Source organism: Garra rufa, chromosome 1 (genome assembly GCF_049309525.1).
Source record: "Garra rufa chromosome 1, GarRuf1.0, whole genome shotgun sequence".
Classification (NCBI taxonomy): Eukaryota; Metazoa; Chordata; class Actinopteri; order Cypriniformes; family Cyprinidae; genus Garra; species Garra rufa.
In genome coordinates, this window is record NC_133361.1 from 39,537,430 (window position 1) to 39,559,142 (window position 21,713).

General features: G+C 41.7%; 2 protein-coding genes across 4 annotated transcripts in view; both read right to left on the minus strand.

Moving 5' to 3' along the window:
- The window catches only part of trpm4a (transient receptor potential cation channel, subfamily M, member 4a), a 34,767-nt gene extending 28,844 nt beyond the window's left edge, over positions 1-5,923 (minus strand). Inside the window, exon 1 of the mRNA XM_073840236.1 lies at positions 5,768-5,923. Within this exon, the coding sequence (XP_073696337.1) occupies positions 5,768-5,839 (72 nt within the window). The 5' untranslated portion in view covers positions 5,840-5,923. The remainder of the gene's footprint in view (positions 1-5,767) is intronic.
- A 3,173-nt stretch (positions 5,924-9,096) lies between these two features.
- Positions 9,097-21,112, minus strand: scaf1 (SR-related CTD-associated factor 1). Of its 3 annotated transcripts, XM_073840280.1 has the most exons (11): positions 20,938-21,112; positions 20,341-20,394; positions 20,096-20,218; positions 19,889-19,965; positions 17,606-17,706; positions 15,173-17,518; positions 13,817-15,073; positions 13,644-13,726; positions 12,443-12,751; positions 10,300-10,428; positions 9,097-10,205 (listed from the first exon to the last, which is right to left on the minus strand). In XM_073840280.1, exons 1-11 carry the CDS (start codon positions 20,941-20,943, stop codon positions 10,047-10,049), a joined length of 4,644 nt encoding a protein of 1,547 aa, XP_073696381.1. In that variant the 5' UTR covers positions 20,944-21,112; the 3' UTR covers positions 9,097-10,046. The 3 variants fall into 3 exon arrangements, with proteins under 3 accessions (XP_073696381.1, XP_073696364.1, XP_073696372.1); XM_073840263.1 differs by having other exon boundaries at positions 13,817-17,518; XM_073840271.1 differs by lacking the exon at positions 20,938-21,112 and adding an exon at positions 20,488-20,923 and having other exon boundaries at positions 13,817-17,518.
- Positions 21,113-21,713: the final 601 nt, after the last annotated feature.

The window sequence follows — 21,713 nt, forward strand, 5'->3', positions numbered from 1 at the left end:
CAACCTACCTGTTCTCCAGAATACAAGGTGTCAGGTTTTCAGGGGCTTTGCTAAGAAACAAAAATCCTGAAATATGACACCCACTTAAAGAGAATAACATGCTGAAGTGTTTTGAAATACATGAAGACTGTGTATTATACGCTTTATAGACAGATAGGTTGAGAGTGATTCCTGAAGGGCCAGCACCACATACTCTTGTACCACTGTTTGAAAATGTATCTTCAAAAATCTGGCAGTAAGTTTTGGGAACTCATTTTAGTCCATTTTCAACTGACCATCTTGCTCATTGTTGTAGCAGCTCAAGTCATGACTTCCTCATCACCACCACTCTTGTCCAACTTGAACTGGTGCTGATACCTCAGGAATCACTCTCAACCTATCTGTCCATAAAAACTTTTCAAACTATCAGTCTTCATGCATTTCAAAATCACAATCACACAGCATTTAATTTACATTTTGTGGGGGTCATGTTTCAAGATTCTTTATCTTTGCAAAGTAATCTAAGTTAAATCTCCTTTTTGGCATATTTTACCCTGCTTAATAATAAAGCAATGTGCTTGGAAAAAAATATGACCAGTATATGAAATATTCTGACGCAGTGTATATGAAATATAGACAGGTCTTTAATGACAGACAAAATACATATGCACTACCAGTCAAAAGTTTTTGAACAGTATGATTTTGTAATGTTTTTTAAAGAAGACTCTTATTCTCACCAAGCCTGCATTTATTTGATCCAAAGTAAAGCAAAAACAGCTACATTTTAAAATATTTTTACTATTTAAAATAACTGTTTTCTATTTGAATTTATTTAAAAGTGTAATTTATTCCTGTGTTAAAAGCTACACTTTCAGCATCATTACTCCAGTAACATGATCCTTGTAAAGCGAGGACTCTGGGAAGCGTGTAAGATCCAAACGCAGGCTTTATTAAGCAGATCAGTCAAGACAGGCAGGGTCAAAACACCAGCAAACAATAACATCCAGGGCAAGACAAAAGCGTAATCCAGTAATACAGGCGTGGGTCAGAATCCAGGTGAGCAGTCCAAAGTAGCAAAATAAACAGAACAATGAAACAGGGAAAAACTATGACTGTGAAACAAAACTATGATCAAGAAACAAAACTATGACTCAGAAACAAAACCGTGGAAATGACAAAACAGGGCAATGAAACAAGATAAACGCTTGGTAGAGTCCGCAACAGCAAAACAATACTTCGCAGGGCCTGTTTGCAAAAGGCCCTGCTTAAATGTCCAACCAAACAGGAAGTAACCAACGAGGCAGCAGAGGGAGCTGCAACAGTCAGTGTGAGTAAGGGCTCCCTCTGCTGGCCTGGCGTTACAGATCCCCCCCTCTAGGAGCGACTCCTGGCGCTCCAAAACAACAGTCCATAAGTCCAGGAGGGTGGTAGAGCAGGGGGTGGGACGGTGGGCCAGGTCCATGAAGGGGAACAGGTACAGAGTCAGGGCTAGGAGCGTAGAGCAGGGACAGACAGTGAAGCACTGGAGGACCTGGGCCATGGAGCGGTGGCAGAGCGTGGAACAATGGAGGTCCTGGGCCGTGGGGCATTGGCAGACAGTGGAGTAATGGGGGTCCTGGGCCGTGGAGCAATGGCAGACAGTGGAAACTTGGAGGTCCTGGGCAATGGAGCAATGGCAGGCCTGGATCGTGGAGCAGAGGTGGGCCTGGATCAAGGAGCAATGGCAGACAGGGAAGCTTTGACGGAGCTGGCAGAGCAGGAGGCCTAGGTGGCGCAGGCAGAGCAGGAAGCCATGGAGGAGCAGGTAGAGCAGGAAGCCTTGGCGGTGCAGGCAGAGCAGGAAGCCATGGTGGAGCAGGCAGAGCAGGGAGCCTTGGTAGTGCAAGCAGAGCAGGAAGCCATGGCGGTGCAGGCAGAGCAGGAAGCTTTGGTGTTGCAGGCAGAGCAGGGAGCCATGGCGGTGCAAGCAGAGCAGGAAGCCATGGCGGTGCAGGCAGAGCAGGAAGCCATGGCGGTGCAGGCAGAGCAGGAAGCTTTGGTGTTGCAGGCAGAGCAGGGAGCCATGGCGGTGCAAGCAGAGCAGGAAGCCATGGCGGTGCAGGCAGAGCAGGAAGCTTTGGCGTTGCAGGCAGAGCAGGGAGCCATGGCGGTGCAAGCAGAGCAGGAAGCCATGGCGGTGCAGGCAGAGCAGGAAGCTTTGGCGTTGCAGGCAGAGCAGGAAGCCATGGAGGAGCAGGTAGAGCAGGAAGCCTTGGCGGTGCAGGCAGAGCAGGAAGCCATGGTGGAGCAGGCAGAGCAGGGAGCCTTGGTAGTGCAAGCAGAGCAGGAAGCCATGGTGGAGCAGGCAGAGCAGGGAGCCTTGGTAGTGCAAGCAGAGCAGGAAGCCATGGCGGTGCAGGCAGAGCAGGAAGCTTTGGTGTTGCAGGCAGAGCAGGGAGCCATGGCGGTGCAAGCAGAGCAGGAAGCCATGGCGGTGCAGGCAGAGCAGGAAGCTTTGGCGTTGCAGGCAGAGCAGGGAGCCTGGGTACTACCCCCTTTTGAGGATCTACAGCGGGAGCTGACTCCTCAGGGGGTTCCGCCGTGGACGCCGCCTCCATAAGAGGCATTGGCGCAGCGGACACGTGGATAGACTCATGGACAGAAGAGGACTCTGGAGCAGGCTCGTGGACAGATTCATGGACAGACGAGGCCTCTGGAGTGTAGTGTGCAGCCCACACACTCAAAATGGTGAATACCATCACAGGCAGTGCAGTGGTTAATGGGATGCCCACTGGGCTGGAAGGTGTGAGGCTTGGAAGCGTCAGTTCTGCGTGGCTTGGGATGCCTGTAGCCCGCACTGACATTAGAGGAGGGTCCTTGACACTGGTAATCAAGACATGGCGAGGCTCTGGCAGATCAGACGAGACATGGCGAGGCTCTGGCAGGTCAGACGAGACATGGCGTGGTTCTGGCAGGTCAGGAGAGACGTGACTTGGCTCTGGACGCTCGGGCGAGACGTGACTTGGCTCTGGACGCTCGGGCGAGACGTGACTTGGCTCTGGAATAACAGCAGTAATTAGGCTTGGTTCATGAAGATCTGCTGTAACTTGGTTTGGCTCATGAAAATCAACTGTGGCTTGGCTTGGCTCAGGGACAACAGCAGCAACTTGACTTGGCTCGTGGAGATCTGCTGTAGGTTGACTTGACATAGACAACTGAGCTGTTACTTGACTTGATTCGGGAACAACAACTGTAACTTGGCTTGACTCATGGGGCACAGCTGTGACTTGTCTTGACTCATGGAGGACAGCTGTATCTTGGCTTGACACATGGAGAACAACAGCTGCATCTTGGCTTGACACAGAAAGTGTAGCCCTGACTTGACTTGACACCGGAGGATCAGGCAGCACTTGACTTGATGTCGGAGGAACGGCTGTGACTTGACTTGGCTTTGAAGGGATGGCTGTGACTTGACTTGATGTGGGATGAGCAGCTGTGGCTTGAATTGGCTTTAAGGGAACAGCTGTGACTTGACTTGGCTTTGGGGGAACAGCTGTGACTTGACTTGGCTTTAGGGGAACAGCTGTGACTTGACTTGATTTTGCAGGAACAGCAGATGTGAGGTGACTTGATTTAGCAGGAACAGCAGCTGGAAGGGTAGCCATGACTAATGCAGACTCAGGATAAGCAGACAAGATGTGAGTAGGCTGTGGCTTGGCTGATGTGAATTTAGGGAGACCAGCTGCACGTGCAGACATCAGTGGCGTATCTCTCATGCTGGATACCAGGCTGGGATGGTTAGGTGTGATGTTAGCGAAAAATGATTTGGTGGCTGGGAAGTAAGCAGACGCTGGCTTGGCTGATGCTGTGACATAAGGTGGCTGTGGCTTGACAGACATGGCGTGATCTGATTCTGGAGCAGCAGACTTGATGTGGGCTGGTTCTGGCATCAGGATCGAGGCTTGGCGTGGGTCTGGCATGGTGGCCATCTTGGGTGCAGGCTGTGGTGTGGCGGCCATCTTGGATGCAGGCTGTGGTGTGGCGGCCATCTTGGATGCAGGTTGTGGTGTGGCGGCCATCTTGGGTGCAGGCTGTGGCGTGGCGGCCATCTTGGGTGCAGGCTGTGGCGTGGCGGCCATCGTGGGTGCAGGCTGTGGCGTGGCAGCCATTTTGGCCGGGGACTCTGGCGTGGCGGGCAATGAAACAAGATAAACGCTTGGTAGAGTCCGCAACAGCAAAACAATACTTCGCAGGGCCTGTTTGCAAAAGGCCCTGCTTAAATGTCCAACCAAACAGGAAGTAACCAACGAGGCAGCAGAGGGAGCTGCAACAGTCAGTGTGAGTAAGGGCTCCCTCTGCTGGCCTGGCGTTACAATCCTTTAGAAATCATTTTAATATTATGATTTGCTGCTAAAAAAATATTATTATTATTATTATTATTATTATTATTATTATTATTATTATCATCAATGTTTAAAACAGTTGAGTACTTTTTTCAGGATTCTTTGATGAATAGAAAGATACAAAGATCAGCATTTACCTGAAATAAAAAGCTTTTGTAACATACACTATACCATTCAAAAACTTGGATTCACTATACTTTTTTTGGAGAAAGAAATGATAAAAATGTATACTTATATTTAGCAAGGATGCTCTAAATTGATCAAAAGTTATGAATCAAGACCATTATAATGTTACAAAAGATTTCTATTTCAGATAAATGCTATTCTTCTGAACTTTCTATTTATTAAAGAATTCTGAAAAAAAATCTACTCAGCTGTTTTCAACATAATAATAATAATGAATGTTTTTTTCTGAATATTAGAATGATTTCTAAAGGAGCATGTGACACTGAAGACTGGTGAAAATGTAGCTTCTAAATCAAAGGAATAAATTACGTTTTAAAACATTTTCAAATAGAAAACAGTTATTTTAAATAGTAAAAATATTCCAAAATTGTACTGTTTTTGCTGTACTTAGGATCAAATAAATGCAGGCTTGGTATTGGTATTGGTAAATAATCATCCTCTCCAAAAACGTTTAGTGTATGTGTGTATAATGTATTAGGTCTCCACATCTTCGTCCTGTACATTGAACAAGTGCAAAAACCTGTTAAACAAGCTTATAACTTTAATATGGTACTTTAAATTGTGAAAGTTTGGTTAATCATTTCATGTGACTTTTCTCAGCAATCCAGACCTAATAAAAAAGCCACTGAAACAGTCATTGCATTTGCACGTAGCTTACAATTGTTACAATTGATACATATCCTAATACGTTTTACATATTAAGGTGGAGGCTTATTGAAATTTATTAGGAGTGGCAGCATGACTTGTACTTTCTGCCTTTGATATATTGCTTTTTATTATATTGTTCTCAGTCCACTGGATAAAAGTGTCTACTAAACAAATACGAAGAGAAGCAGGCAAATATCAAACTATGGCAGGCTAACATGGAATAGCTTGGGAAGATAAGCTTAGCCATTAAACTTCTTACAAGTGCTTATATAAAAGACTGCACTTACAAAATCGTGACTCCAGAGCAGACGTCTGTTGTAGTGTCTAGACAGGCCTACAGGACTATTATAAGTCATTTGCCATTCTTTGTACGTGTAGGAAAGCCACATCGTTTTAAATGTTTTATTACATTGTAATGCAGTGCCAAAATAAATATGACTACATTACTAAAAATATGAACTTGATAAAGCATGAACAATTAATAAACACATAAATACTGCCATCCTATTCGTACTGAGAAATATGTAGGTGACTATGTTCACGTTATGTATTGCCAGAAAACACTAACACACCTGATCGTTTTCGGATTTTCTCTCTCCTCCACCTCCTTCATTCTCTTTCTCAGTTTTCTTCATTTTAATCATCTCTCCGTCTTGAAGTATAGGCTTATTAGGGATCAGTTATTCTTCAGATGAGCTCCATGGAGATTTTAGATCCAGTTATGCTGTAGTTTGAAATCAACCGGATTCCGGAGATGTTTAATGAAACTTTTTCTAAAGCCGTAAATTTGGAGCCCCGCCCACACTGCATGTCTCACGCGCGCTCCCCTGGACGCATTCCAGCACGCGCTTATTGGTCTCTGTTGCTGAATTAAAGCAAAGAGATATGGGCGGTGAGGGCAGGGAAAACAAATATGCGGGCTTGATAAGAGTAGTAGAAGATACGATAAGAGTTTCCACCATTTGCAGATAAACTGTGATTTGTAACCAAAGATGTAGGACCAGGTACGTTTAACATCTGCTGTAATGAATAATACGTACTCCCGCTATATTATTTCGTTATGTAGGCTGTTAAAAACCGGAACTTTTCACGTTCCTGCAGGCGTGTCTTTTTGAAGTACTATTGACCTTAAGATGTCATTACAGCGTGGCCAGTTATGCTGGTTTGACTGAAGTTAGTTTGAGCTCCAGGAAGTAAATAACTGGATGGATTTAAGGTCTCACCTGCAAAATTTAAATATTTATTTTCCCAAACCGCTTTTCATATGGTCGCCAGATCGGTCATTCCTGTCATACTGTATTTTATAGACCTAAATAGGGCCTTCTCTCTAGAAGGAAGAATGAAAGTTAGAAGAAGAAATAAGGAGCTGTGTAACGTTACTATTACTTAAAGAACATTACATAAGATTTAATGAACATTTTATAAATACTTGTAAAATGCAGTTTTAAAAAAATGAATATGATTTAAATTAAGTTGTGAGTTACGTGTTTTTGTCCAATATGTAGACACATATGATGGTAACATAAAAATAAAAACATAAAAGAACGCTTGGATTTATTTTAAAATTTGGTTGAAATCAGTGTAATTGGTAGGCCACATGTCCAAAAGAAATGCACTAATTCAACACGTGATGAAGATGTGGGAGTGTTCATATTTAGCAATAAACATCTCCCATACACCACCATATAATGACAGTACAAAGGTAACCTATACACCAAAAAAGTGCCCTCTTGGCTACCCTAGTGAGGGGTAAATTGAGCCTAGGGAGAGGGTATGTTGAGTCACATGGAGTTAAACTGTGCCATTGATTATCCTGAAGTAAAACTGAACATTTTCAACTCATGCTGTATCAAAGGAAGAGAAATTCAATAAAAATGATTTCTGAAAATCTTCATGAGAGACTTGTGATGGACTGGGTATTCATCCAGGAAGTTTCCCCACATGTAGCTTAAGCCTTAAGATGCTTGGTTAGGGTCCATAGTTGTCACAGTTCTGTCTGTTTATGTCTTTGGTTTCGCCCGGTGTCTCCCCCTGTTGATTCTGTGTGATTTGGTTTTGCCCTCGTTTGCCCTGATCCCCGTCACCCGTGTCTAATGATTAGTTTGTCTTTAAAAGTCTGTCTGTTTCTTGAGTTCACTGTCGGTCTTTGCTAATGTTTAATGTTAATCTTGTGTGGACTATTACCTGTGATCCTGCCTGTTGATCTGAAGATTCTATTAAAATAGTGTTTATCGTCTCGTCTCATCCTGCACGTCAACTTATAACTATATTATATTAAAACATGTATCTTATAACCTCCTAAAGCACAAACACATATGTGATTTTCAGAATATTACTCTTATAATATTGTGGCCACATCACCAATTGTGTTTAAGGTAGAAACAAGGGATGGCTCAGCTTCCCCACAGGCTCAAATCATCCCGCTCTCTTGTACAGATCTGTTTAAATCTAGCAACAGGTCATCATGATCAGCTGTAATGTCCTTTAGGACATCTTTATGCCCACTTTATTGCTACATTGTGTATGAAAACTCTTTAGACAAAAGTTGTCCATTTACACTAAGTGCAAATAGAATTATAGTTTACACTAATGCGTTATTATTGCAAAATGTTTTATAATGTACTACAAAACTGAGGTGCAGATATTTGCCACTGTTTGCAATAAGTAGTATTTATTGTAGAATGTCCTTCTATTTTTAGTCTAAATAAAATATATAGCTATTTGAACTTAGTGTATACAGCGTATCAGTAAAAAAAATACTATTTTCACTTTGTGCAAATGTAACCCCTCACACCCGGGTCCTACCGCACCCGCTCCGAGCGGGTCTCGAACCCGGGTCTCCGGCACGGGAGGCGGACGCACTAACAAGGAGGCTAAAGGCTGCAACCTCTAGCGTCAGTCGCTAGTGCATCTCTTGAGATCGGGGAGTGAGGTTTACCTGCACAGCACCTACTAGCTGGCCTCTGTTACACTAATAGCTGCCTGCTGCCAAAAGTTCATGTGTTTCTAAGTACTGCATTTCCACTTTCTCAGGATTTTAATATTACGCAATGTAATAATTATGTTGTATAATGTTTAACAAACTTTAATGGCATTAATGTTTAACATTCTTCTTAAAACAATGCATTATTTATAGGATTAAAACTTACCTGTTATCTACAAATGAACAAACCATTCTTACCCCAGCCCTCACCTCTTTACATTACTTCCAGTAATACCAACTTTAAGATTTATGCAGTCAAAATAAGAATAATGGTAAGAGTAATTTACCACCTAACAGCTGTTTTAACTTAATTTAAACTACAGTTGTAAATGTATGGTGTACATAATACAGAAAAATCACTAGAATTTTTTTTTAATGATTTTTAGTTTTCTGTGTTTTAGTTTACTGAAATCTGTATGGAAAATTTAAGTATTCAACATTTCAATACCTTTAGCCAGTCCTTGTTTTGTCCTCAGTTGATTTCAAGGAAGCTGTCACCCTCAAGCTATACATATTTGTACATTTCTAACAATTGACTGCCATTGTGGTTTAGTCTGCCTAATCTCTCTAGTATGAAAAAGAACTGTCTCGCTTGCTACACTTGAAATATTGTACACTTTCCATAAAAATAAAGCCTGATGTACCCTTAATAAGAAAGAATTTCAAGTATTTTTTAACAGGTGTATTACCCACACCCATATTATGGGCATAAAATTTGTTTTAACTAACGAAAAGTTTGTAAATTTATTTTTTAATGCACATTTGTCTGTTCGCATTTATGTAAAGTCACCATCTATTGCATAACTTCCTGTTTTAATAGTAAAGAGGGAAACTAAAATCTGTACTATAAGATTTTAGTTTGTAACTCGATAATAGGGTTAATGTTGGTTTGATTAAGAAAAGAGTCAGACGTCTTCATTTGGAAGTTAGGGCACAAGTTTATCTCTCATGTGACCTTCAAAATCACTACAGTTTTCTTCAGTACAAATAAAATCCAAAACGCATGCATTTATCTCAACCATTCATATACACACTGTAGTACCTCTTCCATTGACTGTCTTCTGCCAATTCAATTATATTATATGAAGCTTTGATGGGGGTAAAACAAATCCTCTAGCTAGGTGATGACATCTTGTCAGAGTACTTTTAAATTTCGGCCGTCTATAATTGAAGTAAAAAACAAAAACAAACATAAGTCTGCTCCATGTATATACACATTCACTGTCCTATGAGAGATGGAACCGATACATAACCTCCATTCCATAGCTATCTCAAAATCAGAAAGCGTGTTACGTGTCTGAGTAGCACCTCTACAAATAAATGCTCTTTGACACAGTGAGAAGAATCAGGTTGCACTTGCAATCCTAGTTTAAAAGAAAATCTGACGGGGGACGGGTTTAACACTCTGCCTTTCAGCCCTTTCATTCATTCTTTCACACTCCAAACCCCAATAGTGATAAATGTGTAAGCTAGCTGACTATTTAAAATCTGCACCCTTCTCTGAAAGGGAGAGAGGAAGAAAGAACATCGATGTAGTGTACTTAAAGTATATACAGGTTGAACGTGTGTAAGAAAGTGTGTGTGCCATCTTTATCTCTCCCTCTCGAGTGTATACTTTAGAATCCTTTCAGTATACTTTATATCATACCACATTTTCTATATTCATACATATTTATAGCAAGACAAGAAAGAGAGGCGGGAAGGAGGGTGGAGTACTCAAGTTTACATGATGTCAACACATAGGGGGAACAGAGCAATATAACAAAGGACTGTCACTCAATAGCCATAGTGGGCCCAAACACGTGCAGGGGAGGAGATTTCGCAAACTTGTTCGACCAGATGGAGAGAAATAAACAGTCTCTGTCCAGTCATGTTGAGGAATGCATCGAGGCAGACTCTCTGTCCTCTTTTTCCTCCTCGTCCATCTTGCGGCCGTGCTTTCTGAAATACTTGTACCTCTGGACATAAAGCTTGACCAGGTTACTCACTTTAACTGGGTTTATCTCACCCGTTCGGCTGTGGCAAATCTGCGAGGCAGAGACCGATTTAGTCATACTTTCTTGATATTTATTAGTAGCACTGTATTGCATGCTGCAAATCAAGGCTTGAAGTCATATTTACCTTGTGCACAGCCTTCCGTAGGATATCCTTGTATTCGTCTTTGTTGATGTCTTTACGCTGGTAGTATGGCTTGATGGCCAATTTGACTTCCTCTACTGCCCTCTCCTGGGTGTGGAGCTTCTTCAGATACTAAGCAAAAATAATTGATTTATATCTAGTCTGTTTCAGATACAGTTGCTTGATTTGGCAAAAAAGAAAAAATGCTATTAATCTGTCATATATTGTTTTGAACTGCAGCATGATAAACATTTGACCTCTCTCATTCCTGCTCTGATTTCCATACAAATAGAACAAAAATACATAAAAACACCGAAATGGGAACTATAAATTATATAGAATAGAATTGAACTTAGAATAAAAGAAGTTCGCTTCCACAACTAAAATTTACAGATAATCTGCTCAACCCCTCGTCATCCAAGATGTTCATGTCTTTCTTTCTTCAGTCGTAAAGAGATTGTTTTTTAAAGGGTAAAAATTTCAGGATTTTTCTACATATCGTGGATTTCTATGGTGCACTGAGTTTTAACTTCCAAAACGCAGTTTAAATGCAGTTGTAAACAATCCCAGCCAAGGAAGAAGGGTCTTATCTAGTGAAACAATCGGTTATTTTTTTTTTTATTGTTATTACAATTTATATACTTTTTAACCTCAAACGCTCGTCTTGTCTTGCTTTGCCTGAACTATGGCGACAATCCCATCCTGTTTTCTCCTTCAACTTCAAAAACAATTTCCAAATCACCCTACATCGCTGCAGATGTACCGACCCAGTGTTTGCAAATTAAACATGCAAAGAAAATCAAACACTCTTTAAGAAAAAGGGTAAAACAGCAATGTAGGACAATTTTGAAGTTGAGGGAGAAAATGTTTTTCAATATACCCTAAATGACTTGAACCGGAAAAAACAGAGTTCAGGCAGAGCAAGAGAAGACAAGCATTTGAGGTTAAAAAGTATATAAATTATAATAATAAAAAAAATAAACTGATCGTTTCGTTAGATAAGACCCTTCTTCCTCGGCTGGGATTGTTTACAATAGCATTTGGGATCGTTTGAAGCCACATTTAAACTGCATTTGGAAGTTCAATCTCAGGGCAAAATAGAAGTTCACTATATGGAGAAAAATCCTGAAATGTTTTGCTCAAAAAATTATTTCTTTATGACTGAAGAAAGAAAGACATGAACATCTTGGATGGCAAGGGGGTGAGTAAATTATCTGTACATTTTTGTTCTGGAAGTGAACTTCTCCTTTAAAAACCTTTATCTTTGCATTCACATAGACTTTAAAGTGAATCAAATTCAAAGCACTTTAAATTGTTAAAATAAATTGACTTCTGCACTAAGCCGTAACATCTTTTCTTCTTCACTTAAAGCATCAAGAAACATGAATAAACATCATAATGTATTTTATTTCAAAGACGTCTATACACAATATTTCAAGTTTAAGTCCACCGAAGTTAATCTACCCTCCTGTCTCATTTGTTTGTTGGACAAAATGGTATATTCTGTGTTATAATTGGTTAGATCGCTTGTCGATTAAGCTGTTAGGGAAAGGTCAACTGTGCAGACCATAGACTGTAAAAAAAAGATGGACGACGCGTCTCCGCTTCATTCCACTATAGGAAAGTGAAGCCAATACATCGCAATATGGCCGCTGCCATCTTGGGGAAAATTGCATCATTTGGAGCCAGAGTCTGCGCAGTAGTGTCGTGAGGCGGAGGCGCGGTAGCAAAATCCCGCCCAAACTCACGCAGACCCAATCACACGATCACAATCATGACACCACACCCCGTTTTTATAGCATTAACTACATAAATGCGAATTTATTAAAAAAACGAACACCTGAACATGAATCAGCATGATAAGAACTACCTCACATGATGGAAACCATCTTTGGAAAAAAAATATTTGAAGTGTAATTCGATTATTTAGTTTGGCTCACGTCCCATTAGATTACATGGAGAGGGCGGGGTTTATGACCTATACTGCAGCCAGCCACCAGGGGGCGATCAAATTGTTTTGGCTTCACTTTTCAGGACTTGTACGGCACACTTGGTGCAGACCTATTTACAGAGGTATAGAAATCCTAGGATGCAAGAAACCTGTGGGCTAAAACAAAGAAAATGATGTTAAATGAAATGCTGATACCTTGTCAGGGTCTTTGCTTTCATTATCCCAGCCCATTCCACTGCCCCCTGTTGGCCCTGTCATTCCCACTGGCAATGGAGGTGGTGGAGTTTGAGCACAGCCTCCACCCATTGAGAGTCCAGGGTGCAAGTGTGAAGGAGGAGTTTTGGTGCAGCCAACCAATGGAACAGAGCTGTGGAGAATAAACTGTGCAGGAGTGGGTCCTGGGGGTGGAGCATGTGACGGAGGTGGAGGAACTTGTGATGAGACTGATGAGGATGACGAAGGAGGGTGTGGCTGTGACTGGTTTTGATTGGCCTGAGAGAGAATCTGTGCAAATCGAAAGGGGGAAATCTTACAATTTGATTACATTGTAAAGGATTAGATCAGTTCCAGAATTAAATTTTCTAATAATTTACTCAACCCCATGTCATCCAAGATGTTCATGGCTTTCATTCTTTGGTTGAAAAGAATTAAGGTTTTTGAGGAAAACATTCCAGAATTTTTCTCCATATAGTGGACTTCAATGGGAGTCAAAGGGGTTGATGCAAGACTTATGCAATTTGGACCTTTAACCTGTTGATCCCCACTGAACTCCACTATATAAAGAAAAAATCCTGGAATGTTTTCCTCAAAAACCTTAATTTTTTCAACAGAAGAAACAAAGACATGGACATCTTGGATTACTTTGGGGTAAGTAAATTATCAGGATTTTTATTCTGTAAGTGAACTAATTCTTTAAGTAATTAATTTACTTCCCAATCAATAGCAATTGATAATGTCAATCAGCTAGACTTAAGGCCTTTGGTAGAGCTGCTTTAAAACAGGATACAGAATTATTCTGGAATCACTGTGCATTTATAAGGAAAAACAACATTATATAAATAATTAAGGGGCAGTCACACTAGACATACTGCAACAAATGAGATATGACGTCACACTCTCATTTTTAAAAATGCATAATTACTCCACTTTTATGTAACAGTCCTGCAAATCTTGTAGTCTTAAAGTTTGCTTCCTTTTATTTTAGCTAAGAGGTCACAGCGTGACTTATCGATCTTCTATTGGCCACTTCTTCACATGATACGAATCTGCAGGTCAGATTTCACTAGACCTGAACTTTGAACGTTTCCAGTCTCCTGAATTTGCAATTATATGAATGGACGTCAATGAAACGAAAAGTGTAATGTGACCACCCCGTTAATAACATCCCAGATTTTACCTGACTTGTGGCCTGGATGAACTCTTGTGCTTTGGCTCTGCTGGCTATATTGGCCTCCTCCATTTTGAAGAGGAGAGCTGTCACTGAAAAAGATTTAACAGCAGAACATTATGGCTTTTAATCCCACTATAAATTCACAATGCAAGATCAAGGGGAATTAATTAAATACTCACATGCTAAAACACCTCCAGCAGTACAGTCCACTCCGGTTTGTAGACTCCAGGGTAATGGTGGAGCTGATGGAGGCGGAGGTGGAGGTGGTGGTGGCTTGTTAACAGAAGAAGAGGACACTGACGAAGAGGAGGATGAAGAAGGGTCATTTGCCTGGGGGGCACTGGAATGAGAGATGGAGGCCGACACTGAAGCTGCTGAAGTAGAGCATGGTGGTGAGCCCATCTGATCATCTGGTGGGAGAGGTTTAACACTGGAAGTGGACTGAGATATGGTATCACCCCTGATCTGTGATGATAGCAGACTGGGAGGGCTCACAGGGGACTTTGAGGGTGTAAGAGACAAGGCTTTGGACTGACCAGGGCCCTCCTCCGAGAGGAATGAAGGCTCTGGTGTCTTGCAGCTACTATCAACAGTTTGAGAGTCTGGGGACGACTCTCTAGTATCTCGAGACGGAGGCAAAGACAACGGGGATGTGTGTGGTGGTGAGGAGGATGGAGGAAGAATACTTGCTGATGAGGAAGTGGATGAAGATGAAGAGGAGGAGGGAGTGGGACCAGGAAGAGCTGAAGGAGGACTGGATGGCTTGGATCCAACCCCAACCAGTGGCTGCATTTCTGTTGACACTCCCGGCCAACCACCACCAATCGTGCTACAATTACTATTAACGCCTTTAGAATCACTTCCATCCACACTTATCCCTTTCTCTCTGGGCTTCTTTCCAGGCCTCCTCCTACGCTTCGCTGCCAGTGAGGAAGTTGGGGAAGAGGCAGATGAAGACGTGGATGTAGCAGAGCTTGGCTTGGCTTTCTTCAACTTTAGTCCACTCGGATTTGTTGATGATGGAGGCCCGAGTATGTTGCGTTGTTTCCCAGTTTTACTTGGGTCTTTGCCTCTCCCGGGAAGAGCCAGTGTCTCTGAGCAGGGCTTAAGAAACGGTGATCGGCTTTCATTGTCTCGGCGGAAAACCACAGCAATCGACCCACCAACAACTGAGGGCCCTGAAGCTCCACTTACAACACCACCAGGTCCAAGAAGGTCGAGGCCCAACTTCCCAGAGTTCCCAGTTGTGCTACTAACACCCTCACGCACCAGGACAGAGACTTTAGACTGGAGCTTACCCTTTCTGGTACCACCACTGAGTTTCTTGGACCTGCCAGAACGCCCAGCATCCTTCTTCCCCATTTTTTCCTTGCCGGTTTTCCGTCCTCGCTTAGTAGTAGATGAGGACGCTGTGGGCTGGAGGGAGGTGGTGTTGCCTGAGGATGCAGAAAGAGGTGGTGAGAGAGATGACAGAAGGTTTTTACTTTTGGCTTTTGGTCTATGAGAAGAAGATGAGGAGGTGGATTCAGACTGACCAACTGCTTTGCTAGATCTGGATTTCTTCTTTAGATGATGTCGGCCAGTTTTGGGTGCTCCGGATTTCATTTTAGGACTGGGTAGAGGAGGCTCGGGAGGAGGAGGAAGTAGTGGTGAGTCCTCTAGTGAAGGGTAGTCTGAATCCAGCGCTTCCCCATCTAAAGAGAGCATGTCCATCTCAGGACGGTCTGATTCATATCCATGATATCGAGGAGGCGTAAGGGAGGTGGGTCGGGACCTGCTCCTGTGCTCCTCGTCCTTTCTTTCCTCATCATCTGATCGTCTCCTTCGTTTCTTCTTCCTCTTACGATGTTTGTCTGAGCTCTGGGATCCGCTGCGGGAGTGCCGTTGGCTACACGGTGGTGAACCTGGTACTGTGGTGGTCGTTGTAGTGGTGGTAACGGTGATGGTACGTTTGATGGCAAAAAGATCAGAGCCATTTAGATCCTGAATGGACGGTGGTACAACAGGTCTAACATCTCTTCTCCTGTCCCTGTCACAATCTCTATCTCTAACCATGTCTTTCTCTCTGTCTCTCCTGTCACTGCTTCCTCTGCTCCTATTTGTACTGACCCTCTCTCGGCTGCTTGACCTCCTGATATCATCATCCCTATCTCTCCTTCGTTCAGCTCTTCTTCTGGAGTCTCTGTCTCGCTCCCTATCCCTGTCATCTCGCCACCGGTCCCTATCCCTGTCTCTTTCATTGTTCCTTTCTCGGTCTCTCTCCCTCTCTTTATCTCGTTCTCTATCTTTGTGGCGATCCTCAGAGTGGCTGGACCAAGATCTCCGACTGTGTATGTGTCGTGAGGCATTCTGGGAGTGGGAGCGAGAGGAATGTTCTGGAGTGCTCCTGCGTCTCTTTTTCCTCTTGTGACTATCACTTCGGCTGCTTCTCCCTCTATCCCTATCCTTGTCTTTGTCTTTGTCTTCTTTTTCACTCCTTTTTTCACTGTCCCTCTCTTTACTTTCTGTTTTACCTTCACCTGACTCCTTTCCTTCTTTCCTTTTTTTCCTCTTTTCCTTCTCTACTTTTCCTTCTTTCCGTTTGCGTCTATCCCTGTCCTTTGAACTCTTGGAGGATTTGCGACTCCTCCCTTTATCAGTGGATAGAGGTGGAGAATTGGGAAAGGAGGGGGAGGGCAAAGGCAAAACAGCGACAGGTGGCGGGGATATGGATGCAGAAGAAGGGCATGATCTGAACCTCTCTTTTCTCCTACTTGTCAGTTTTCGTCTCAGATCTCCGACACCCACAGAAGCCACAGGTTCCCTCTCCCATTCTTCATCAGCACGGACAGACACAAACCCATCACCCTCTAAAACCCGTAAGATCCTCTCAGGTTTTGGGACACCTGCTTGATGGTAAGAGGGACTGCTTGAAGATGGAAGCAACACTTCCCTCCTTCTCTCAATCACTCGCTCTCTTCCTCTTTCATTGGTTCCAACTATCTCTCCTTCTTCTATCTCAGAGTGCTCAGAGTCTGTTCCTTGTTCTCTTTTTCCCTGTTCCTTCATTCTGTCTTTGATTAATCGGTTGCTGTTGAGTTCTAAAGGTACATTATTGAACATCGAAGATGGAGCGTCAACTTCAGTTGAATCTGGAGGACCCCCCTCTGTGCCAGCAGGTGTCCCCATTTCCAATGCTCTATCAGCTTTCACAGCATTCCCTTCACTATTAATGCTGCTTCCTCCTTCATTCTCCTCATCCACACATCTTTTCTCTTCCTCTGTTTCTGAGGCTGGAGAACCTGTTGGTTCAAATGGATCATACTTATCAATCTCCTCCTCCTCCTCGTCCTCAGTGGACGCCCGGTCTCTCTCCCCCTCGCCCTCTGTTGGGTGAAAGGGGTCGTATATGTCATTCTCTAAACTCTCCCTCTGTCCGTCATTGCATGGATGTGTGAATGATGAAGATGAATGAAGTGAGGGATTAGAAGAAGAAGGTGGCACAGGCATGGATGATGGCACCATAGAGGACGAAGTGGATGACACAAAGTCTCCAGTCCCTTTGCTGACCCTGCTGTCTCCAGCATGGCCTCTGTCCTCATCCTCACGGTAGTTTGTACCCATCCCACCAGGAGATGACGATGAGGGGGAGGAGGAGGGTGAAGAGGGAGCAGATGAAGGAGATGATGGTGAGTTGGAGGGTGATGAGGGGAGAGGGCTTTTGGCCATCTCTATGACCCCATCAGAGTTTTTGAGGGAACGGGGCAGTTGCATCTGTCCCGAGGCTTTAATTACACTTGAGTAACATCCAGGAAAAGAGCCTGAAGGCAAAAAACTGTCTATAGAAACTCTCTTTTTCCTTAATGATGGTGGGAAGAGACCATTTTCATTTAAGAAGGACCCTAAAAAGACAATGAAAACAAAGGGATTAGTTTGATCACACAGTACTATTTACATTATCTTAAGCAAGATATTTGACTTAAACCTACCTGGCTTCTGGTAACTAAGATTTGGGGTAACAGATGTCAACAAAGCAAGACCTGCGCCATTCTCTACTTTAACTTCTGCTGTTAGCTCCACATCAAAGTCACTAAAGGAGAAGAAAAAAATATGACAAAGTTTATAGTTTTTAGTTACACTGTTTAAAATAAAACAGGCCTTAACAATAAAGTTGTTTTCCGGCTGACCCGGTTAAGCCAGTATTTCAGAATTTTACTTGCACTGTTAACATTTTCACTGTCCATGAAATAAAATAGAAAAAGATACAAAATTTTATGAACGTTTTTAAGTGCTAATGTTAAAGAGATTGTTTAACCAAAAATGAAAATTCTGTCTTTAATTAGTCACTTTCATGTCGTTCCAAACACGTAACAGGGCTCGACAATAAGGACTGCCCGATGGCCCGGGGCCAGCGTGCGAGATGCTCGGGACAGTAGATAGGATCATCACTGGCCCGATCGGGCCAGTGCTGACTTGTCACTAAAGTTTAATTTGCCTGAGACTGTTTGTCAAATTTGTGCAAATACAGTCTTAGAATCGAGAAATAGCTTGTGTTTTTAAGCCTTTAAATGCTACCTTCTCTGTGATGTTGTGAACATCGTATTGCTTTTCAGTTCCTCTTATCTGATTAGATGTTGTGAGCACTGTTTTTTTCCATAAACTGGTAACAACCAGTACAGAGACGGCAACATGGTGGCAACATCAAATTATGAAGCTAAAAAGAAAACGTCTGTTTCTAACTCGCATTTGCGACTAAAAATTACTACGTGCGACTGTGAAAAAAAAAATATTTAGGAGCACCATGTGCGACTGACCCCATCAGCATATTTGTGTTTGCGCTCAGGGGAGCTTCAAAGGTTTCTACGTGTTTTTGCAACATTGAGTAATGCATCACAGACATTTCTCACGAATCCTTTCATAAACAAAGTGTAGAGAGAGTGTAAATAAGAGATTGATTTTGCAGTAAGTAATACAGAGCGCCGTTGATTATAATAGAGCTTTGTGATATCGCAAACTAAGATGAGTGACAACTTTTAATAATTTTTGAGTTTGTAAATGAGGTACTGATTTAATACAACAGTTAAATAAACAAGAAGTTATTATTAAGTTACTTACATTGTCTGACTATAACACTATGCCTGATTTTGCTCTGTTTAGTCATCAAAAGTAGTCTGAAACAAGTCACACCTGAGCCGCTGCGCATCTCCATTCAAACAGAGCGGTGTTTCCTTTATGAATGAACGTGCATTTTTAAACAAATCTAGTGAAATTATTCAATTTCCTATTCATAAAGACAGCTTTATTCCCGAATGAACCATCTGTTTGAACGAATCAAATTAATAATATCATTCAGTAATTAAATCAGTCTCTTGCCGCCACCTGCTGGCAGATCTCTGTATACAAAAATTTTATAACATGAATTTATGAATTTGATTGCACTCATGGCACTTCTGAGCCTAATTAAACATATGAAAAGGTTTCCTTTTTGGCTTTTGACACATTAGTTAAAATGTGGCTAAGAAATAACTTCTTTATTTTTTATTGGTTGGGCCAGTGAAACTTTTGGCAGGGCAAGTAGAAAAAATCCTTAGCGTTGAACCCTGCGTAAGACCTTTTTCACCTTCAGAACACAAATTAAGATATTTTTTATTACATCTGAGAGCTTTCTGACCCTACATAGACTACTAAGTTTAAGACCCAGAAAGGTACTAAGGGCATTGTTATAATTGTAAAAAACAGTAAGAAAATGTCACAAGGACTATTTTAACGATGTTGTACTACTTTTTTGTGCCTTGAATGTGGTAGTTGCGTTGCTGTTCATTCAGGGTCAAAAAGTTCTTGAATTTCATCAAAAATATTTTAATTTGTGTACTGAAGATGAATGCAGATTTTACACGCTATCTCTTTTAAAATGTCAAAGCAAAATACACATTTATAAAGATTTCAACAGATTAAGAAGAAATAAACTTTCAATACAGAAGAAAAAATCATCTTATTACTGTCCCATACAAAGAGAATATGCCCCAATAAAATACGCAATGAAACAGACAAAATAGCAAAGGTTTTTTGACTGAATTTAGTTTGATTTGATGTAATTTTCCACACTTCATTATGTCTACGTCTGTCACAGGACAGATCATAGTCTAATGTGTACTACGCTTTTCCTTTATAGGTCAGCACCTTTTAAAGACGATTAAACACTGCTTTAACAAGCAATCACAAGTAAATCACTCTGGCTGCTATCAAGCTCATGTACTGAATTAAGCACTTACCAGTCCAGGTACTGAGGTTGTGAGCTGAGCTGAGGCACAAGAAATACAGGCTCAGAGGAAGTAACAACAGCAGCCCCCTACAAAAGTGTAACAAAAATTAAATGTTTCAAGGTTACCAATTTCAAACTGGCTATATTACACAGACAAAGCATGTAACAGGACAGTAATTAAGTTACAATTATGCAAATTGCCTAAATAATTTTTTACCAGTTCACTAGGCTCATCCTCTGAGGTCTCTCTGTTTCCTTGGAAACATCTTAAGCCAGCTGTCCTTCTTTCTGCTTTAGACTCCACTTCCTCCTCTTCATCAGTACATTGTTCAGATTGTGACTACAAAAAGACAAGACAGAAGACATTAAACATAATCAGCAGAGAGTTCTGTGCACACTGAAGCTCAATCTCATTGTCTACTATTTATATATACGATCACAGTGAGATGATGTGACAGTTACCTTGCCTGGCACAATTTCTCCTTTGTCCTTTTCAGCCTGTCCATCTGTTCCCATCTACACACAGCAGACAACACTATTGTTAATAAATAACCTGGATCTGAAACATTAGCTTTGGGCCATCACCCGTTATGATCACTATAACGTTACCTGAGCGATGAACGAACTACTTCTGCGTAAAATCTCTGTCTGTAACTTGAAGCGCACTTAGGGGAACTTGATTGCTCGAGTAAACTGATGAGAAAGCTTGATCTGTAGTGACATTCAACACTGTGCCTTCGATTCTTGACCCAGTGACAGCACTGATCGTCTTCAGTGAATGAACCCGATGTAAGATGATGCTACAGACGATGCTATCTAGTTCGTGTGCTCCAATGCAGTGTTTGCCAACCTATGTACTCACTTGTTAACTGTCATAAAATAACCAGCAATACTAAACGTCTCATCCTGAATGCACTGAGTACTACTAGCTGACTTTCTTATCTGTGCTTGGTTTTAAGCAATCTTCTCGCACTAGCAGCAATAATTTATAGCCTACAATTTGTCGTCCACAGGGGTTAGCTGGCTAGCTAAGTTAGTCAAGCTATGAGAGCCGTTTACCTTCATAGTGCAGAGATGAGCCGGCTGATGAATCCCAAAGCTGATGACCTGCTAAAACCCGCCACAGTGTTTTTGTTAACTTTAAAACGACACGCAGAGGCACGAAACATTTTTCTTTAAGGAACACAAAAAGAGGCCCATCCCATCCGATTCCGCCATTTTGCTTCCCCTTCTGTGAAACTGCCGGCATGGGCTTATGGGAAATGGTGTTCTTCATCAAAGACTACTTCTGTGGCGACGATGCAAATCAGAGGCGAGTGGAAATGACTTTGTAGTGAAATAGAAATATACTAAAGTAGAACATTTTAGAATTTAGGGTTAAATGATCACAGTACATTAATGACTAAATGTCATGTAGTCGATTCTTGGTGGTGTAATATATGGTGACTGTTTGAGCCTAATACTCAAACAAAGTGATTTTGAAATAGTAGCCTATTAGTATATGTAAACTTGGACCACAAAACCAGCCATAAGGGTCTTTTTTTTTTATTGAGATTTATACATTATCTGAAAGCTGAATAAATAAGCTTTCCATTTATGAATGGACTATTTGAGGAATCTGAGGGTGTAAAAAAATCAGAATGATGAAATTTTCTTTTAAAGTTGTCCAAATGAAGCTTTTAACAATGTATATTACAAATATATATTTTTAAAATATATTTACGGTAGAAAATGTACAAAATATCTTCAAGGAATATGAACTTAATATCCTAATGATTTTTGGCATAAAAGAAAAATTGATAATTTTGACTCACACAATCTATTTTTGGCTATTG